This window comes from Bombus vancouverensis, chromosome 14 (assembly GCF_051014615.1).
Source record: "Bombus vancouverensis nearcticus chromosome 14, iyBomVanc1_principal, whole genome shotgun sequence".
Taxonomy (NCBI): Eukaryota; Metazoa; Arthropoda; class Insecta; order Hymenoptera; family Apidae; genus Bombus; species Bombus vancouverensis.
Window position 1 is genome coordinate 9221142 of NC_134924.1, and position 19463 is coordinate 9240604.

At 45.2% G+C, this 19463-nt stretch overlaps 1 protein-coding gene across 4 annotated transcripts in view; it reads left to right on the plus strand.

The window, feature by feature from the left end:
* The window catches only part of LOC117154223 (dual specificity protein phosphatase 10), a 61853-nt gene extending 42414 nt beyond the window's left edge, over positions 1-19439 (plus strand). For all 4 annotated transcript variants that reach the window (XM_033329024.2, XM_076624221.1, XM_033329054.2 and 1 more), the window contains 2 exons: positions 10958-11350; positions 15641-19439. In XM_033329024.2, coding sequence (XP_033184915.1) covers positions 10958-11350; positions 15641-15954 — 707 coding nt within the window. In that variant the 3' untranslated portion in view covers positions 15955-19439. The remainder of the gene's footprint in view (positions 1-10957; positions 11351-15640) is intronic.
* Positions 19440-19463: the final 24 nt, after the last annotated feature.

Below are 19463 nucleotides of genomic sequence, written 5' to 3' on the forward strand. Positions count from 1 at the left end.
GACTCACAACCGATGCTCGCTGCCAGCTCATACCGTTCCATTCTCTTCTGCGTCTCCCTCGTTATCCCTTGTCATTTTCACCCCACCTCGAGTCCTTTATCCGGCCATCGTCGCTCTGAAACGAATTAAATGTTCGTCCGAACGAAAGAACGAAGAAAAAGTAAGCAGAGAGAAGGGTGAACTTAATATCCAGCACATATTTCACCCTCCTCCAGTTCGACGTAATTCCAAAGATGATCGAGATTAGAGCGATATCTTGTTTCGTGACGTATGTCAAACTTGTTAAAAGACAGTTGGAAAAGTAGTTTTCTTGCGAGAAAGCTTTCGTGAGAAATTTCGTGAACGTGATGACAGACAGAGTGGATTCGTTGCGAATCGACAAACCAACGATATTTAATTTTAGGCAATTCTTCCGAATGATCGATGGGCTACGTCGAGCGACCGATGTTTGATTCTTCGGAGGTGTTTTTTAATTTACCGATGGCATCGATGTCGTTCTCGAGGGGATCCTACAGTCGTTTCGTCTCGTTTCGTTACAGAGGGATCGTTGTTCGAGAGAAACATTCGCTGTGTTAAACGATCGGCTGGATGACTCACGTTTACGTTCACGATGCAGTAACACGGTTCTACAGCGTGTCTTGCAAATTGTTTAATGGATCTGTCTGTCAGTGGAAACACTTATCTTCGCGTTTAGATATCCTGAAAGAATTCTACATTTTTCGAATAGATTGACTGAAATAGCGAGGAAACCATTCTGCTTCTTGTTCCTATCAACGAAAACTATGATACACGTACCGAAAAGATCTACACAGTTCCTACAGTGCCATAGCGGAAAGGTAAAACTTCTCTTCCGCTGATTCCCTAAACTCAGTTCGCAATCAGAAATTCCTTAGAGAAAGAAAAAGGCACTAAGTGTCCTGCCATCGTCCATCCATCAACCCGTCATCTTTCCGGCAAACATCGCAAGCGCCGCGAAGAGAAACATTACGTATGCTCGGCACGTGTTTCTCGTTAAGTGATTCATTCACACCGGAATCCTTCGTGACGCGTTCCGTGCGTGCATGTTCCAGCTACGCGAATTCCCAGGACGTACGATCCACCAGCCTTGTGGCAGGTGGCTGGATCCCGCTCCTCATCCATTGGGAAGCGGCAATGCGTTAACCGCGGCATTACGCGTGTACCGTTGTCTCTGTTTTCCCGCTCTGTAAACTGTGGCCTCGGGCCGGAACGACCAAACGAACCCAGCATAGGTTTTATGGTATTCGCCCGACGATTCGCAACCCCTTCGATTCGCCGGAATTAATGGAGAATATCTGTAGAGGACACGGTGTATACGACACCTGTGGCTGGCGGGAGATCCACCCTCGGGTTGGTGTTGCGTCGCTTTCAGCGACAACTCGAAGGGTGTCGTGATTTGTTTTAGGGGCTGTGCGATGATTGCGATTTGCTCCAATGCTTCGTAACGCTTTTTCGTGATGATCGAACACGTATAATGCGCTCTATTAAGTTACGACTTCGAAAGAGGGCGAAATAGTTCATTTCGGAGTATTGGCGTTCCATGAATAGATGGCGGATGTTTATGGTAATCGATAGAGTAGAAACGTCCGCAGTCTTATTATGAATTAGCGATTTGTTGACGCAACACCACGAAAATGGTATTTCCCAGTCTTGTTTTCGAACAGATATTCGTCCGAACGTTTGTTTTCTTAATTAGAAGAAAGCTTTTGGCTGGACGAATGTAACCGTTTGATGATAGATCAAAGTGGAAATAGAGCAATCCGCGAAGATGCGTGAGTCAGACGATCGAGTCGTTCATTTCCCATTTTTCTCCCTTACACTTAGTGAGTCATAATATTGAACGAAGATTAATCGAAGATTAATAGACGATCCGTATTATCACGGGTATCATGTATAAACAATTGTTATCGTGGAATAATAAACTGTCCTTTCATGGGACAACTTCGCTACTTCAGCTAAAGGCAAAAAAGGAAAAAAAGAAAAAAAGAAGAAAGGGAGAGGAAAAAATGAAAATGTCGGTCGTGACTAATGACACAGATAAACGAAGAAATATCGGCGCCTAGGCTGGCTATTGATATCGATATTTTATAAAATTCCTTCGAACGCTATCGGCTTTGCGATAATTCGAACACGATGCAATAAAGTCGTATCGATAGAGAGGAAAAAGTAGGATATATCGAAATATTGTGCTCGATTTGCATTTTCCTGCGTTCTTGCCGTTTGACGAATATTTTATTAATAGCCAGCCAACGGTTACAATTGGCTCGGTCAGAAATAGCAAAGTTGTTGTCCGTGCACGGGACATAAAGTCCGATTGAAAATAACAGTTTGACAGGAAACGGCACAGCCACGGTGCCAACCAGTTTCGAATTATCGTCGCGCGTGCCATAAAGCGTCGTAACTAGACAGATTTACATAGTGGCCGCATGTAAATGAAACTGTTAATCGTCTGCGAAAAACTGTCGACGTAGAGTGTCCGGGATCTGCCTTCTGGCACGCTTCCCTCTGCTCCTTCGAGCGTTTAATAAGATCGAAGAGAGTCTCTTCTGCGTATCCGAACACGTAAAACAACGAACGATGCGAACCACAACGTCTCCTCGTGACGCGACACGTTAATTTGGAATCTCAATAGCAGACACGTCAATGTGCATCCTTGCAGATCTATCTGCTGTTTTATTCTGTGTTATTCTCGAGACACGCAAACGTAGTCGATAAATTGCGAATTGAGATCATCTTGGCTCCATCAATCTGTCATTCTATGACTTTGTAATCCTAATCGCGCAACCACCGAGAATAAGAATAACGATTGTCATCGATCATGTTCAAAAAGCTAGAGACTAGAATTATTCATTTGCAAGTGCCGATCAACAAAAAAACAGTAAACATGTTTACATGTTGTCTCAATTAACATTTTCTGCTACTTTGTATCATGCGCGAGATGTGTGGGATGTTTTTGCGAAACGCAGCGAGTAACCAACGGAGTTTCGGTGAATTGGACGGCGCGACGACTCGCTCTGACTTATGCGAATCTCTCGTAAGTTCTCCTATCTGAATCACAAAGAAGTTAGCTAGCTTGAAAGCCGGTAAACAAAAGCGCGCGTGGATCGCCGACGTAATTCAGGGTCGTTGAGAACTGCCTAGGCGCTCCGGCCGCGTGACTCATAGCTAACCACATCGAGCATCGATATCAACTTTTGCGTCTCGATAGCAGGAACGGTTCTACGCCGTACCGTCGACTAAGCCTTCGCATTTTACCGATTTTGGTAACAAGATGACGTATTATATTTTTTTCCTTTAAAATCTCAAATCTTTCTCTTACGAGTATCCAATTTGTTCAATCACCCAGATTTTTCATTCTGAAATCTTCGAGTCTTTGCGAGTGATTATCGTTTGTGAGTTTTTAAGTTTTCCAATGTTTCCGCTTAATTAGATTCGTCGTAACGGACGTATGGTCCGTTAATGCATACGTATTCTCGTATTAGTTACAGAATTATCTGAAAAGTTTGATCGTCAAGAAAAATTATTTAAATCGCCACAAGCTATTTTAAATCGACATGCAAAGAATTTACGATGCTACTCGCGAGAAGTTTCCACCGATACTTATCGGAGGATGCATTATCCCTATTTAGCCGGATCGCGAGAGCATTATATCGATGAACTTTATTCCCAATAGACCGAGCGCCACGGTGAATCATGGCAGATCGCGTACCACCAAGCAGACTATTGCGAACGATGTATGTATCTCGCGTCTGTTTACCATTTGATTCACGTCGTGTCGCGTTGGGGCGAATGCCTCGATCTTGTTCGCTCGTGGTCCCGATCGCGATCAAATCCAGCTGGAATGCGCGCGATAAACACGCCTATGGTGATTAATCCGGCGTTAAAAATTCACGGGACGTATTCGTTCGTATTCGCTGTCATCGGCTGCGATTATCGATTTGCATATGTCGCAGCTGTGATGCCTCTTGCGATATCTGCCACGCAATTATTCTCTTCAAATTAACACCGATTGAAACGAAATAATAAAACGTTGTCTTTGATCGTTGAAAACATCTAATTTTATCTTAATCTAGATCGACGAAGTCAAACTTGTAAAGTTCGCTAAACTTGTAAAGCTGAAGAAGTGAAAACGTACCGTGCAATGCGTTGGTGCAAGAAATTATGGCCAATATACACGAAGAAGCGATGACTCACCTAATATAGTTTTGATTAGATCTCCCGTGAAGGTCGCGTATCTATCATAAAGAAATTGAGATGCCAAAGATAGAACAAACATACACACCCAATATATATCCTGTATCTTCTATAATGTAAACTACTAAATGACGTAAGAAGGTCAAACACGATCCTTCCTAGATCAAATCGTCCAGATAATCTCTACCCATCCCCATATCATCGAGATACGTCATCCTGACGCCTCGTCTTACGTCTACGTTGGAATCATTTAAAACCATGGATCACAATCCCCACCCAGATTATCCCGGAATATTTTTCTGGAGGATGATCTCCAACTCTGTTTGTGATTAATTCGATTCGGTCGAGCTGACTAATTCACTGGAGGAATCTTAAACGGAAGCATCGTGATGGAACGACGCGTATCACGATCGTGGTTTAGCGTTGCTCGCCGGAATTTTTCGTCGTCACCGAGCAGCAACTGACATCACGGTCTGGATTTAGAGGTAAGCACCTGTTGGACACGATGACTCTCATCGCCACATCCTCTGGTGGAAAGTGCCGTCACAATGATAATCGTTGCACCGTTTATGGCCTTCGCGGAGACGACTACGGCGGATCGCGAGCGTTTCGCTGTAAACGTTAGTCATTGGCCTTGAAGGGATTTCCATCTCGCGTGGTCAATTGAATCACTCGCAAGGCGTTCTAGGATCGACGGCCTCGCGGTTTTTGATTAGAGAAAAACATGCTGGTATTGTGACGAGTCAGCTTGGAATTTGGGATTTTAGGATATGTTTGTGATCTTTCTTTGGTTCGACGAAGGATAGAGGTTATAAAGGATTCGAGCACAGAGAGACGATACAATTACGTTTGCAACTTCAACCATCCTCAACCATCCTTGAAAGATCGATAAGCGTATGTGGCTTAACGGAAACATTGCTTACGCTTAAAACTTCCTCGCGTTTCCTTGTACAATATTTAATAATAATAATAGTAAAACAATGACGTTATATCGAAGCTACGCTTTTGATACGGAGAAATCATTACGCGTGTCGAACGTTTCTTCGTAATATGACTGCAGCAGTCGAGACATCTCGATAAATCAAGCAGCCTCGTAATAGTCTCTTCTCATTTACGAAGGCGGATTTCCCAAAATCAGACAATGCGACGGTGCGATCATTCGAAGAAACAGGAAAATCCTGTTTTCGTATCCTCGCGAAGATAAGAAGAAAACCACAGACAGAGCAAGTGTTATTCCTTCCTCGATAACGCATTCTTCCGAAATGAAATCTTGTCTAAACAAATTTTAAAAAGCAGGTCCATCAACAGGTTCTCTATGCTCGTTCGATGACACGTAAATAGGTTTCAGGGTGCGAAAAGTCGAAGATCGGCGTTCGACGGGGTATTTATAATATGCGTTTTCGGTTTTCTGGCGCGAGTCGGTCGCGATCGGCGTCGGCTAAGACACGAGCGAGAGAATTTCACAAGTGCATACTAAACAAGGGATCGCGATAAGCGATAAAATTAGACGAGAGAGCTTTTGCTGGGTGAAAATTGCGTAAGAGTATTCGTCGATGTGTGTACCAGCGAGTGCAGATCCCGTGAATCATAGTGTTCGAAAGACGCATAATGCCTCGATTTATTTTTGCTCCGTGGCATAAGTCAACCTTTGATCTTTTGTTCGAGGGGCCCTCCTCGTGGCGTTCGACTTTCTTCGACCGTCCAATATTCGCTGGCGACCCGTGCTCCTTATAAATAACCCTGAACATAAGTTAGAAATTTGATTTTCATAAAGCGTCTACGAATTCTAATTATACGGGTTAGGCCACGGAGGGAGGAGGTTTGGTTTTTTTTACCGTGGAAAGAAAGGAGGGCGATTGTAAAGGCAAATCCGTCGGAATCACGACGTCCGATCTTGACGAGCGTCGTGAAAATTCAATTCTATTCAATTCTATTCAAATCGGGTTTTATTTTTGAATTACATCTCTCCTGTCGCCTCTTATTCTAAAGCACGAACAGCACCGACGCTCTTAGATTCGATATCGATAAAAAGACGCTAGAATGTGACCGCCAGGTAGGACCGATGGGAATCCACGGAGATTCTTATCCCGATCTTTGGTACTTTGAATCTTCTTTCCATCCGTAGAGTGCAACGGCGCCGATTTATCGACGCTTCGGCAATTAAGTCGCGTTACGTTATGTATTTACGAGCAAGTCGCGCGACAAGGTCGTCATAGGACGCCGCGGAGTTGCGTGCCGCTACAAAATGCACGAAGCCCTGCGAGAAACTAGGAAGAACGTGGAAAAGGACGCGGCGATCCGTTCACCGCGTGCTGAACAAGGACGACCGTATGGTACACAGACAGCGGTTCGTACTCGACTACGTTCGTGTGCCTTCGTCCGCGAATCGCGTACGTCACGAAGCGGCCGGCCAATCAGCGCCGTGCCGGATGACTCATCCAGTCGAGCCTCATGTAAACTCTCTCGTGCCGCTTAGCCAAAGCAGTCTCCCGCCAACAAGCAAAAGGGCAATCGCCGCTTTTGCCACGTATCTCTCCCTATTTCACCGCGAACACGTAAACACGCTTTTCTCGTGGTGTCGTGCTACCAGTGAGGAATATTCAAGTAGTTGAAGCTTGGTACCATCGTAATAACACGGATTAGACGGTTGACGATCGTCAAACGAGAGGGACACTCTCTCGTAATCGTTGTTTTGTGTAACGCAACGCCGAAGATTTCGAGCGTGATCGAATACCAGGACTCTTGTTCTTTCTCGTGTACGCGTATGTGTCAAATGGTGAGGAGGTGAGAATCGTCCCGAGAATCGTGGAGGAAATCTCACGTAATACAAGAATAAGAATGAAGAAGGAAGCGCCGTGTCTCGTTTTGAGTCTAGTTCCTCTGGAGAATCTCGAACCATGGGGTAAGAATAAGAATCTATCCCTTCGCGTTTGTGTTTCCAAGGTTCTTGTTAATGTGAGTCATTCCAGGTTCCCTAAGCGTAAGCTCACGGACTATGTTCCTCGATCTATGCCCCGGAGACTAGACCGATGTGTCTCGTTATTTGACTGGACCATTCCGATGTATCTGTCGGTTGATTCGTTTCCCTTCTAACCAGTCTGACAAATTTGACTCATGGTTTATTCCGTTCTTGTTGCACGGTTTCGATTCTGTTGAAAGAATAACACGATCCTTGCGCATGGTACATCGAGATAATTCGAAAAATCTCTGGCGGAAAAGAGCGTATTTTTTATTTACAAGTAGCCTTCTTCGGTAAAGAGGAAAAACAAATAGCAGAACTGACGATCGAGCGTCTCGTTCTCGTTACAAAAATTTTTCAAAGATGAAAGCAAGCGATATTTATGGTCAGATTGTCGGAACCACCGCTGATTAATCAAATTAATGCTACTGGTAGGATGATTAATCACGCTCGTGTTTTATTTGTTATCCATGTTTCGTTTAGACATTTAGTTCTCAACGTCATCCGACTACTATGGTCGAAGGTATTTCTGAAACGTCCACAGCGGCGGGAGAATACAAAGTCGAACGTGGCACGCGGGTAAATACAATCTCTTACGCGGATGACTCAGGCCTTGGTATCTTAGATTTAGGCGTAATGCGTGCTCGATGACTCGTTTCGTGTTAATCTTTGGTACAATGGAATTTACAGATTCCTCCGAGGCGTCGCACTGAAACGTTTCCACGCGTTTGTAAATTGAACGTACGTATTTACGTTTTCAAGTCGAATCACATCGTAGATACACGTTCGCGCGTCGTGACAGAATTCTTTACTAATTCTATACGATGGGACAAAATGACAAAGTATATCGTCGATACGTTGTAAAAATCTACTCCGTTTCGTACAGTACACGATATCTTGTGAACTACACAGATCTAAGAAACAGCGATACGAAGAAGTTCAAGTTTCTGAATTAATTGTATCGTTGAGTACGAACGATCGGAGAGGAAAGCAGGATGTAAGAAGGGAAAGATCGGTGTCCCATAGAATGTACGTACATGGTGGACACTGGAGTGCACGGCATCGTCGCGATGGAATGTGGGTCACCTCATTTAGGTCATTATAACAATCAACTTGTACTCGAGGTTCAATGCTCTCGTTTCGCAGGTGGCACAAAAATATCACTCCCTCTATTACTATATTGACCTTTACCATTAGCCTTATCTTTCGAACTAGTCGAAAATTGCCATCGATTTCTTCGTTACCACCATTTCCTGACAGTTGCTTGATATCCTATTAGTCATCCAATTTTTTTTTAGGCACTATCGCTATCCATTTCGCTGCACAGAATGTCCAATGACTACAGTTATAACCAACGCGTTAGATTTTCTTCTCAAAGTAAACTCAGACTAAAATCGCCAACTGTTACTTGCGGCAATTTCTGGGACTGATTTCGTGCAGCGATACAGCCCCTGGTGTAGCGAATCTAAAATCAACGAGTACGTCAGGTATCGCTATCTGGCCGATGCTCGACGTAAAAAAGGAGATTTCCTAGAAATACACGACCCCTGACAATTGGCCAGATAGGATGCCGCCCCTGGCCATTTAACGAGACGCTGGTGTATCTTAAACTAAAAGGAGAAACACGCGTCAGCGCTTAAGATCACGCGTTCGCCAGCCAACGCTTGGAAATCAGGCCAATGCCCTGCGAACAAATACGCGTACTCCTTTTCTTAATAATCGCGACCTATTAAGGGTAATTATTGTTCGGTGTTTGGCAGGAGCGCGCGGTAATCGGATATCGCGATGGTAAAACACGAACCTGTGACGTCACGCGCTGTGTCACGTAGCACGGCGTATGTTTTAACCATATAACGTGACCGCGTCGCGATAGATCGTGCTCAAAGTTGCGATTTCCTTTGAAAACCAGTCCTCGGCGTAGGATATCCCTGTGGGTATTGATAGGCGGCGCGGTTGTGCCACTTTGTTAAGAATATGTGGATCGTATAACGAGTTTCGCCGCGTTTACATAGCCGTCTATGTAGAACCGAAAACCGTTACGCGTGTTTCGAATCGTCGCAGGGAAATCGTTGAAAAATCAACGATAAAACGATATCGTTCCATTCGTGAATAGACACACATGTTGTACACTCGTGTCGTCGATACGTGTTCGTCGGACGTGTCCAACGCTATATTTACGATTTCCGGCAGACAGCCTTAAGACTAGGTCACGGAATTACATTACGTCCGCTTATACGTCTGGCGTGTCGATAACGCATCGTTCGCATCTCTGAACCTTAATCCTCTCATTTTAATGTCAAATGGAATTTCGCGTTTGTAACGCGCGTCGTTGTCGATCGAGCGATCTTCCAGCGACGCGAGTCACCGCCCAATTCGATCGGTCAACGTCGAACAACGCTCGCACCAATACCGTGCAAAGTCTAAAGTAATAAATGCAAAGAGAAAGTAGGAATTAACGTGATAAATTGAATTAAATCCGGAAGCGGGAGGGACCTCCCCGTTGTACGATCTCCTGCCCTCGTCCTTTCCCTTCGCAGAAGGAAGTTTCGTTGCGGCGACTGCGGAATAATCATCGGCCGCGACAACAGTAGCCGCCACACGGGGTTGGCGGCCGTGGCGGCGCGACGGCAGGGGGCGAAAAGAGTGACTCATCGTTGAGCCAGGCCAGGCCTTGCGAGCTGCAGGTCAGGAGAGGAAGACACTTTTAGCCCACATTTCTTCCTTCTCCCCCTTCGATGTTCTGCGTCTGACGTTCCTTTATTTTTACCTCGGCCGTTTATTCGTGGTTCCTCTTTCCTATCTCATTTCCTCCTCTGCATTTCAACGTCCGTCTACTCCGCTTCGCAGACGCGTCGCTCGGCAGGATATTTCGCCTTAATCGACTCAGGCTCTGGTAGATTCTACGGTCGGATCCTCGAAGTTTCCTGCAGTAAATCGGTAAATGATAAATAGGACAGGATAGGAATCGTGCGTAAAGGCATTTCGAAGAAAATTCTGAAGAAATTTGTCGCGTTTGATAACTTCCGGGGTATATTAGGTATTCAGAATCTCTTTAGCACCCCACTGCATCGTTCTAGCCCGCGTTTCTTAAGACTGGAAGACTGTCAAGATCCGAGATTCATAATGCAACTTCGATAGGGCTTCCAGAACCACACGAACCATGCCGGATTAAGAGATACTAGATTCTTTCTTAGGCTTTTGAAAACGTGCTAAATTTATCGAGAAATGCCCTCGAGGCACCCGAGACAGTTCCTCGATGTTCTCGTCGTTAGCGGCGAACCAGGGTACAGGTTTAGATACAGTACACGGAAGTATGGCGAACCTGCTACGAGAACCGTTTATTAGCTCGTCGCGTTTCTCGAGAAATCGCTGTGTACACAGTTTTAGGATACGATTCGGCACGACTGAATCACCGCGTTGTACCGGCGGGCAAACGAAGGAAAAAACGCGGTTATAGGACACGTAACAACGTTTTCTGAACAACGTTAAAACGATGGGACTTGAACGTAAACGAGGAGGGTTTGTAGAGCGCGAAGAAGTACGCTTGCCTACAGAGAGTTAAATACCACAAATAGGATACGTAACCAAACTATAGACAAAGATCACAGGATCGAACGAGCACCATCTGCTCCTGGTCGCTGTATCGGTATTTTCAAAGTAACTCGATGCTTCCCTCGAGACCAGTTCCCACGCCCCTGATGTCTCGTTAGGTTTCCAGCCAACTCTCCGCGCCTAAAAATCAAAAGCTGCTCCATTCTAACACGGACCCCTTTTGATTACTTTCAGGTGGACACAAGGAGTTTCATAGGCGGCACAGGGATCTCTGCGAGGACACGCTTCTACCAACCGTCGCAGCTGGCCCATCAACGGTCGCCGGTTGTTCCAGTCCAGGACCAGGCTGTCCGGTATTAAGTCTATCCGGACCACCGACTCCCCAACCGGCGGATATCGATAGTCATCCAGCCTCCAGGGTTCTCCCGTTCCTCTACCTTGGAAATGGCCGAGATGCAGCCGATTTACAGCTCCTTCGCGCGTTAGGCGCCACCAGGGTGCTCAATGTCACTTCACAGCTACCTGGATATCACGAGGAGAGGGGTATCACGTACAGACAAATCCCTGCCTCGGATTCTGGCCATCAGAACCTTAAACAGTACTTCGAGGAGGCGTTCGACTTCATCGGTGAGTGTCCACTCTCGATACGATAGGGTCTACGGAGGAAACAGCTGGAATTTACCTACCGTCGATAATAGCGGCGCACTGGATCTTAGATAACAGCGATGGAACGGGTGTACGAACGAACAGATTCTAGATAATTCTGAGAACGTTTCTCGTTTGATCGAGTCCTATTGCTTTCTAATGGCTCGGGGATGCCTATTAGAGGAAACGTTCCGTGCGGACTCCTCGAGTAACGGTGTACCCCGCCTCCATGGAATCAACATTCTTGGAGCACTCACGAACCGTGTGACGAGTATTGCTGCTCGTAGTAAGTCGGTTTACCAACAACAACAATGGTACGAAAATCTTTTGAAAATCTGCGAGTTGCTGGAACGTTCCCCTTACATTCACGATATATGGGTGGAAAAAAGTTTGTTGATTCAGCTACGCGATCAATGAAACGAGCCTCTATTCATTAAACCGGAGCACCATTCGTATAGGTGACGCACAAGTAGTTTGCAACCGCGTGTTGACATTGGACGAATGAACGTGGCAGCTCCATTGACGCTCTCGAACCTGTTGCGTGTGATTCAACGAAAATACGAGGATCACCGGTTAGGGTAAATTGGTCTAATTGCATCGGCGATGCGATATGTCGGCTCGTTGGAATGCAGCATTCGAGGAAGCTGCGTTTAATTCACCGTGAGAGTCGAACAGAGCGACGACGAGCAGGGCGTTCACAAAGAGGAGATGTCGGACTCTGTCGATGACTAATTCTTTCGGCTGACTGGGTGTGTCCTCGGGCAATGATCGTCGTTACCATTTGTATCTGCGCCAATCCAGTCTAGATCTATCGGTAGGAGTAGCTTCGAAAGATATAGTAATTTGAAAGAGACGATAGTACGTATTCTTCGTTGTTCAAGCAGGTCGTGAGACTACAGGGCATAGAGCAAATACGTTTAAAACAGGGATATAGAAATCGATGGTTCAGATGACAAAAAGTTGAACGATAGAGCGACCTTCTTGGACCGTGACAGACGAGGAGAAGAACCTTCTACCGGTCCGGATTTTATTTCCCCTTATGGCCGATGTGAACCAAGGGCTGCGATCCTTTGTGAACGGCCACCAGTTAAACTTTCCATCTAACCTGGCCACGTATTTCGAATCGTAGAGGAAGCAATCGCTTGCCCTGCAGCCCCTACTCGAGCCAAAGAATAAATTAAGATTATAGTCGCAATAACGTAGTTAGAACGTGCAAGAAGCCATAAAATTGAGCATTGTCCTGCTCGTTGCCTGCAATTACACGCTCTTACTACTTAAGCTTATTAATTATTCGCTGTATCGAAAATCCTAATTTAACTCGGATTTAACTTCATATTCGACAACATCGATGCCACCTCTGCTTCTCTGCAAAATTCTAATCGACGTTGGCTACCCATCGACGATTCGTTAACGCGTGACAAGTTACCAAACGTTGGAAACGAATCGAAATCGATTCGAGTAAGCGTTCGAATCAACGCAGCTTTGTTTGCCCTGCATCGTCGAAGAGGCGGCTTAACGGTCAACGCACCAAGGTGCCCTTCGTTTCACGCAACAGTCCCTACGGTGTTGGTCGGTTGGCCAGGTACAGCATTCCACCAGTTGCGCATTCGGTAGGACCCTCTTTGCGAGCCCTGTCGCGCGCGCGCTGACACACATACACGTACACGCATACACAAACGCGCGCGCTCCTCATCACGTTCACGCGCATGGAGCAGAATGTGGTGCAATAAACACACGGGAGACGAAAGGCCGACACTGGGGCACCATGAAGGGGATTCACGGGTGTGCATTCGTTGGAGCGCTTGCACACGCGCGCGCACCAGTGACTCATGGTTTCATGAATGGAAGCCTTTCGTCTTCTAGTCTTCGCACACGGTGAATGGTCCACCGGAAACGGCTGGTTACACCCTGTTTCCGTTACACCAAACTGCGCCGTTCTGACGAGGGAAAAACGAGCGTGACACGATGACGTGCTCCGTTGGAAATGTTGCCTTCGTGGCTCGGACAGGCGTGTTCTCTGGCCTACGTGAATCTACGGAGACTTCAAGAACTTGCGTTCGTTACAGATGCTTTTTAATTAATTCAACGTCGTCTCTTGCTCTTCGAAATTCATTTGTCATTTCATGATTTTTAAGCGCGCAGCATAGTAAATTCGGTTACGAATTGTAGCGGCGACGATGGCCGGTGTCGTCGCGCGGACCAATCGATTACAAGCTGACTGTAGATCTTTTAAACCAGAAAAATTAACTACAAACAATCAAATAAGCTTACCGGTGTAACGAGAAGCATTAAAATTACAGTTTAAATTCGTCGCGTACGTTCAATTCCCTAACATTTGATCGCATAGGATTGCGCAGAAAACACGCACAATTTAGCCGTTCGCGGAACGCGATACCTCCGCCGTTAATTATAGCCGGGTCGTTTTAGGGGAGAAAGCAAATAGAGCGAAGGCAACAAGAACGCCGCATTTCCCGGAACCTGGTATCATTCTCGACATCGCGGCAGGTGTCGCGGCTTTTCGTCAGTATGTACACACGCGCCTTCTGTTACCAAAATACGGTTCCCTCTCCGTTTTCCAACTAATTTTCGCCCCCTTCTTTTTTACCTAAACTCCCTTCGACGACTTTAGCCCTTTTGTTTGTTCTTCCAGATCTGTACGTCCCCGAGATCTTCCACTTTTCGGTCTCCTCCCCCCTTCCTCCTTTCTTCCGGACTCTCGTTTTTCTCCCTTTATCTATAACTCTCCCTTCTCGCAATCCCCCACTTTGCCACACCGATTTTCTGCCGCTTTCTCCGTCTCTGTCCGGCCATTCGTCAGCCGTGACTCATAGCAGATGCCAGCCGCGAGTCTACGGTCTACACGCTGCGGCGCACACGAGCGCACATCCGTAACGTTTAGGGGCCGATGCACCCCCGTGTCTCCACTAACGCTTGCCTAAACTACTTCTGTTACGCCACCCTCCATGCGTATCCAGATAAGATTAGTCGCGCTGCTTATCGCCGTTTAGAGGTCTGGATTAGCGATTAATCGCGGCCTCGGGGAACGTTTTTCAGCTGTTTCTCAAAACGACACCTACTTGCTGATATATCTTGTCGCCTGTCTCCGGTAATTTGTTCCAACGATAGGTGGAATTTTAGTTTTCTCATCTACGAATTGTTGGTTTGGCCACGAGAACGATCGTGGCAATTCTGCACAGAATCTGTTTTATTCGTTTCACGAACACTCCATTCGGATAGAATATCGGTACTAACAGTTAGCCCCATTCGTGTCACGAACCCGTTAGCTCGGAACGATGATATTTGGAACGCAATAATTCTCAACGATCGTTTACTTCATATTCTACTTGCTCGCTATTTGGCTAGAATCGATCTGATTGCATTTTGCGTAGCCTTTTAACTTTGATCGAGTTTCTATGTGTAAAATGTTTGTCCGGTAAATGGAAATGTGTGAAGAATTCTTCGAAAAGGAAAAAGATTAAATGCCACGAGACCGTTCTTCCGTACAGATGTCGCGAAATCCTCGTGCTTGCGCACGTGCACTTGTGGCAACTCTCATGCTCTCTCTTCTTCCCTCCAACCGATGGCAGCAACGTCGACTAGTACGTCACGTAAGATACGGGCGCGCGTCGCCATGACTCATTGGCGATACGATAGCGTTGCCCGCATTACGTAACCGAATCGCCTGTTTGGGTTACACGGCTGGTTTTGTTCGGATGTTTTACAACGATGCGATCCCCGAGTCGTTCGACGCGGCCTCCGATGGACCATTGCTCTCCGCTCGTAAACTGTCTCCTAGAAATTCCGAATGACGTAAACTGACTCTCGTCGGTGACCGTCGGATTCTGGGTTTCTCTTTCTCGAAACAAGTAGGGTCAGAGTAGAATCGCTCTATTGTCGTTGAACGTCGCCGCTCCATCTTTCGTCGAATCGTTTCACTAGTTCTATAAGTTTGTTGATTTAGCAAAAGTAGAGAGCAAGACTAACTAGCAGAGAATTTTAACAGTTGTCCAACATCTAAATGTTGTTCGTTACGTACGAAAAGAAATAAAACTGCTGACACATGGCGTGTTCACGATTTACGAAGGCACGTGAAGAGTAACTCGAGAGCATTTTCGTCGAGACGACGCTGTACGTTCGAAACGAGCTGCAACAACGCAGCAGCCAATTCGAATTACATTTTAATACTTCCTTATCCGATCTAATTATTACGAACGACCTTGCAACCCTGGAGAAACACTTGAGAGTAACCGTACCTTTATTTCTCCCTTACAGAGGAAGCCCGGAAAGCCGGAAGCAGCGTGTTAGTGCACTGTCAAGCGGGAGTGTCGCGCAGTGCTACGATCGCCATCGCGTACATAATGCGGCACAAGGGTTTGTCTATGGTGGAGGCGTACAAGCTTGTGAAGAATGCGCGACCTATCATTAGCCCTAATCTGAACTTTATGGGACAATTGTTGGAGCTCGAACAGGGTTTAAGGGCGTCCGGTGGGGTGGCTGCAGCCCCGGAAGAACCGAAGAGTTGTCACCAGTGTCGTTGGTCTCATCAACCGAACAGCGAAGAAGTTACTTCCGGTTGCAGCGTTTGAGCTGAGCGAACTCATCAAGCGAGAGCATCACCCGAGATTCTCTGGTGTAACGATCGGGTCCCAGCGGAGAAAGAAGAAAAAGAGCCCACGCGCGGATTGCGAGGCTGTCTTGACGTTTCGCACCCAAGGACGCGGTCGAAAGACACACTCTACACATATCGTACACGTATATCCGTTAAACGAACCGGAGTCATCGTTCTTCCTGTTTCACACACACGTGCGAAGAACTCGGATAGCATACCTTGCTACACGTGCCTTGGCGATCGGCCCTAGAAACGGGAAAGGCTGATTTACAGAGAGACACTTTATGTCTATTATCGAGTAACTTATTTACTGGAAAATGAAGTGGTTCTAAAACAGAAAGAGAGAGAGAGAGAGAGAGAGATAGAGAGAGAAAGAGAGAACGCGTTGTTGACTTTCGAATGGCGAAGGAAGATGCGAAACAAAAGTAAGAAGATCGGCGGCGTCGTGTACGCGTCGCCCTCCATTCTGAAACCGGAGGACCAACTTTGTGTACGTCTAATGAACGAGTTTCTTACCGTATACGTTTGTCAACGACGCGAGCTCGTCCGCGTTGCGAGTTATTTATGCGCGAAAGAAGAGGAAAGTATAGAGGGACGTTTCGTACGCGGTGTACTTACGCGACAGTGTTCCGTAGTTTTTATTGGTACAAAATATATACGTGGTAAGAAGCGCGTTCGTCGGAGGAAATCGTCGCGAATATTTTTTTGTTTCTTGCGTAGTCGATTGCAGTAGCGAGAGTATGTACATTTGATTTTAACACGATGATACACGATATTCCACTTTTCTTGGAAAGACCTACGCGTTTGTAATTTACGAAACCGATTTTATCTTTTTGTTTCTTTTTCTTTTTTTTTTTTTTTTTTTAAATGTGAAGTCTTCTCGTTTAATTTAATTGGCCGCGATCCTTCTGTTTTCGGGTGTGTTGCGTTCAATTCTATCGAAGAAGCATCGAGCAATTGCGTCCGGGCTATCTTGCGGAATTATCTCTTTGCCATGGAGAGACAGACGCGCGTGCGTAAACGAACAGTTAAAAAGGTGGGATGAATGTACGTCAATTGAGATCAATAATAACTATGTTTGCGTTTTTGCCTTTTGCCTATTTGTATCTCTGTATTCGTAATATTACTTTATTCGATAGCGAAGTGGTTTATATTTGATAAAATAATATATCGTTAACCGAAATTAGCTTAACCACGAGCTCCGTAGCATTTAAGGATCTGGTTGAGATCCAACCATCGTGATCTAGTCGTTTGTTGGGATGTAACTGATGATAATTATGATAATGATGATGTTGATGATATGTAAGGTGCGAAAGAGAGAGCGAGAGAGAGGGAGAAAGTTCAAATATCCCCCGCCAACTAATTAAGATAATATAAGAACGACGTCGACAACTCGAGGGACAAACATGCGATTTTAAAAGCGTAATTAACATGCCACCACACGGATTTTTAGTTCGGATTCGACGAGTTTCAACCTTCCGGTTGAAGTTTTACGTAGTAACCAAAATTACTAGCATTTCTCGATTTCGTACGTAACAAGTAAATGTTAGCGCACGACGACGTGCGGATCGAAGATACTTTAGACCGTTCTGCTCGCTGAACAAACATCGAATTCAAATAATATGCATCGCTCGAAAATTCCTCCGTTTTGCTCTTTCGTCAAGATTCGTCGAATTACTTGTTGCGCGACACGAACGTTTCCAAACGAATCGCTAATCTAAATAACGACAGAAGTTAAAAATGGATTAAACGGATGTTGTTGGCGGTGAAGCACGACGGTTCAAGCAATCGTATTTCATTTTAATCGGACAGGATCGTTGTATTCGAAGATTGTTTGATATCGATGTGCGTGCAGTCCCAGGCGAATTGTGCCGCACGAAGTGAAATTTCTCGACTAAGAACTTGGTCTGTGTTAGCGGTAAAAGTATTATGAGAAAGGAAAAGCGTATTTCCTCGCGTGGCACGCGTCGTTAGAGACGCGTGTATATCTTAACTTCTAATCGCTGCTGTCTGAAATCGCAAAACGGGCGATCCTCATTTCCTTCTTAAGAATCGGCGGAGTGAATATCGATCATTCGGCGTAATCACCGGGAAACTAAAACAATCGTGCGCGCAGTTCGCTTTAATCGTCGAAATACCTCGAGCAACGGCCTACATAGGACGTTGATTAAACGTAAAGAAATAAAATATACGAAACGTGTACAAAATAACTGTACGACACGACAATCGCCGCTGTTAAATCAAACCGAGCAGCTGTTCAAAAAAAAAAAGTCGCTTAACCGATATGCCTTTCTACGTTAGAGAGACTCAAACTGTTGACAATAAAAGCTCGACAAGAGAAAAAGAGACCTGCTGTGCGTGAAAAGTAAAATATATAGGTTCGCGTCATACATATATGTTCACGTTATATCGATATATTATATATGTATATGTGTGTGTGTATGTATAGCATAACGAGGCAGAGCAAGTTCCTTCAAATTCTCTCGAGGAAACGGTACATATCAAAGAAATGTCGCCTTGTATTCTTTCCTTTTTCTTTTCCTTTTTTTCCGTTTCTTGTAGATCGCGAAGAACGATGTCACATTCGAAGGGAACAATTTCTGTTCGCATCTCCTATAATAGTTGGGCGCCGTTAGGCTTCATGTAGAACTTGTAAAAAGCATTAGCGAATAATATTGTAAATATTCACCGAGCAAAGACACACGAGCGATCACGAAGGGATTCGCATAGAGAGAGAGAGAGAGAGACCGATCAACGTCATGTAATAAATAAAAAGAGAGTTATATTCGATAAAAAGAGAGAAGCAGAAAGCTACGGCCGTAGTACCTGTTGCGTCGTGAGAATGTACGATACATATGTAACGTTTACTAGGTTGTGGAAGAACTTCGACAATAAAATGTATGTCGATTTACGATAGATAGCTGGAGTTGTCGTGTGGTGATAAAATTAATGCTCGGTGTAATTTTGTACTGGAACTGGTAAAAGCAGAGAGTCGTAAGGTTGCTAGACGGCCTTGTCACATTACACCACTCTATCGTAATTAAGATAGCTTGGAAGATAGAACTACTAGTAGTAACTAATGTCAGGCGGTCGAACAAGTTCCTAACACCATCTTGCCGCTCATAATTTGGACTCTTGCTTATGCAGTTCTACTTTGCGCGAGAACCGAACCCTTAACAATTACTATTTATCGTAGATCGATTTACCCTTTTATTGCTCGTGTCCTTCTACATCGGTATAAACATGTTAAGGTTCGCGTACACACATTTCTTGGGATGGTTTAGTAGATGCTGCACCGAGTTGACAATTTTTTTGCGGAAACATCGCCGTACGATCGGATACCTTTTTTGTTTTTCAATGTACAGTTATATAAATATAGCCTAAAGTAATTGTGGATACGCGAGGACAACTATTGTATCATATCAAAATTTAGTTATTTTATGAATAAAAGTATAAACCGCACGCTTTATCGAGATATTCTTTCAG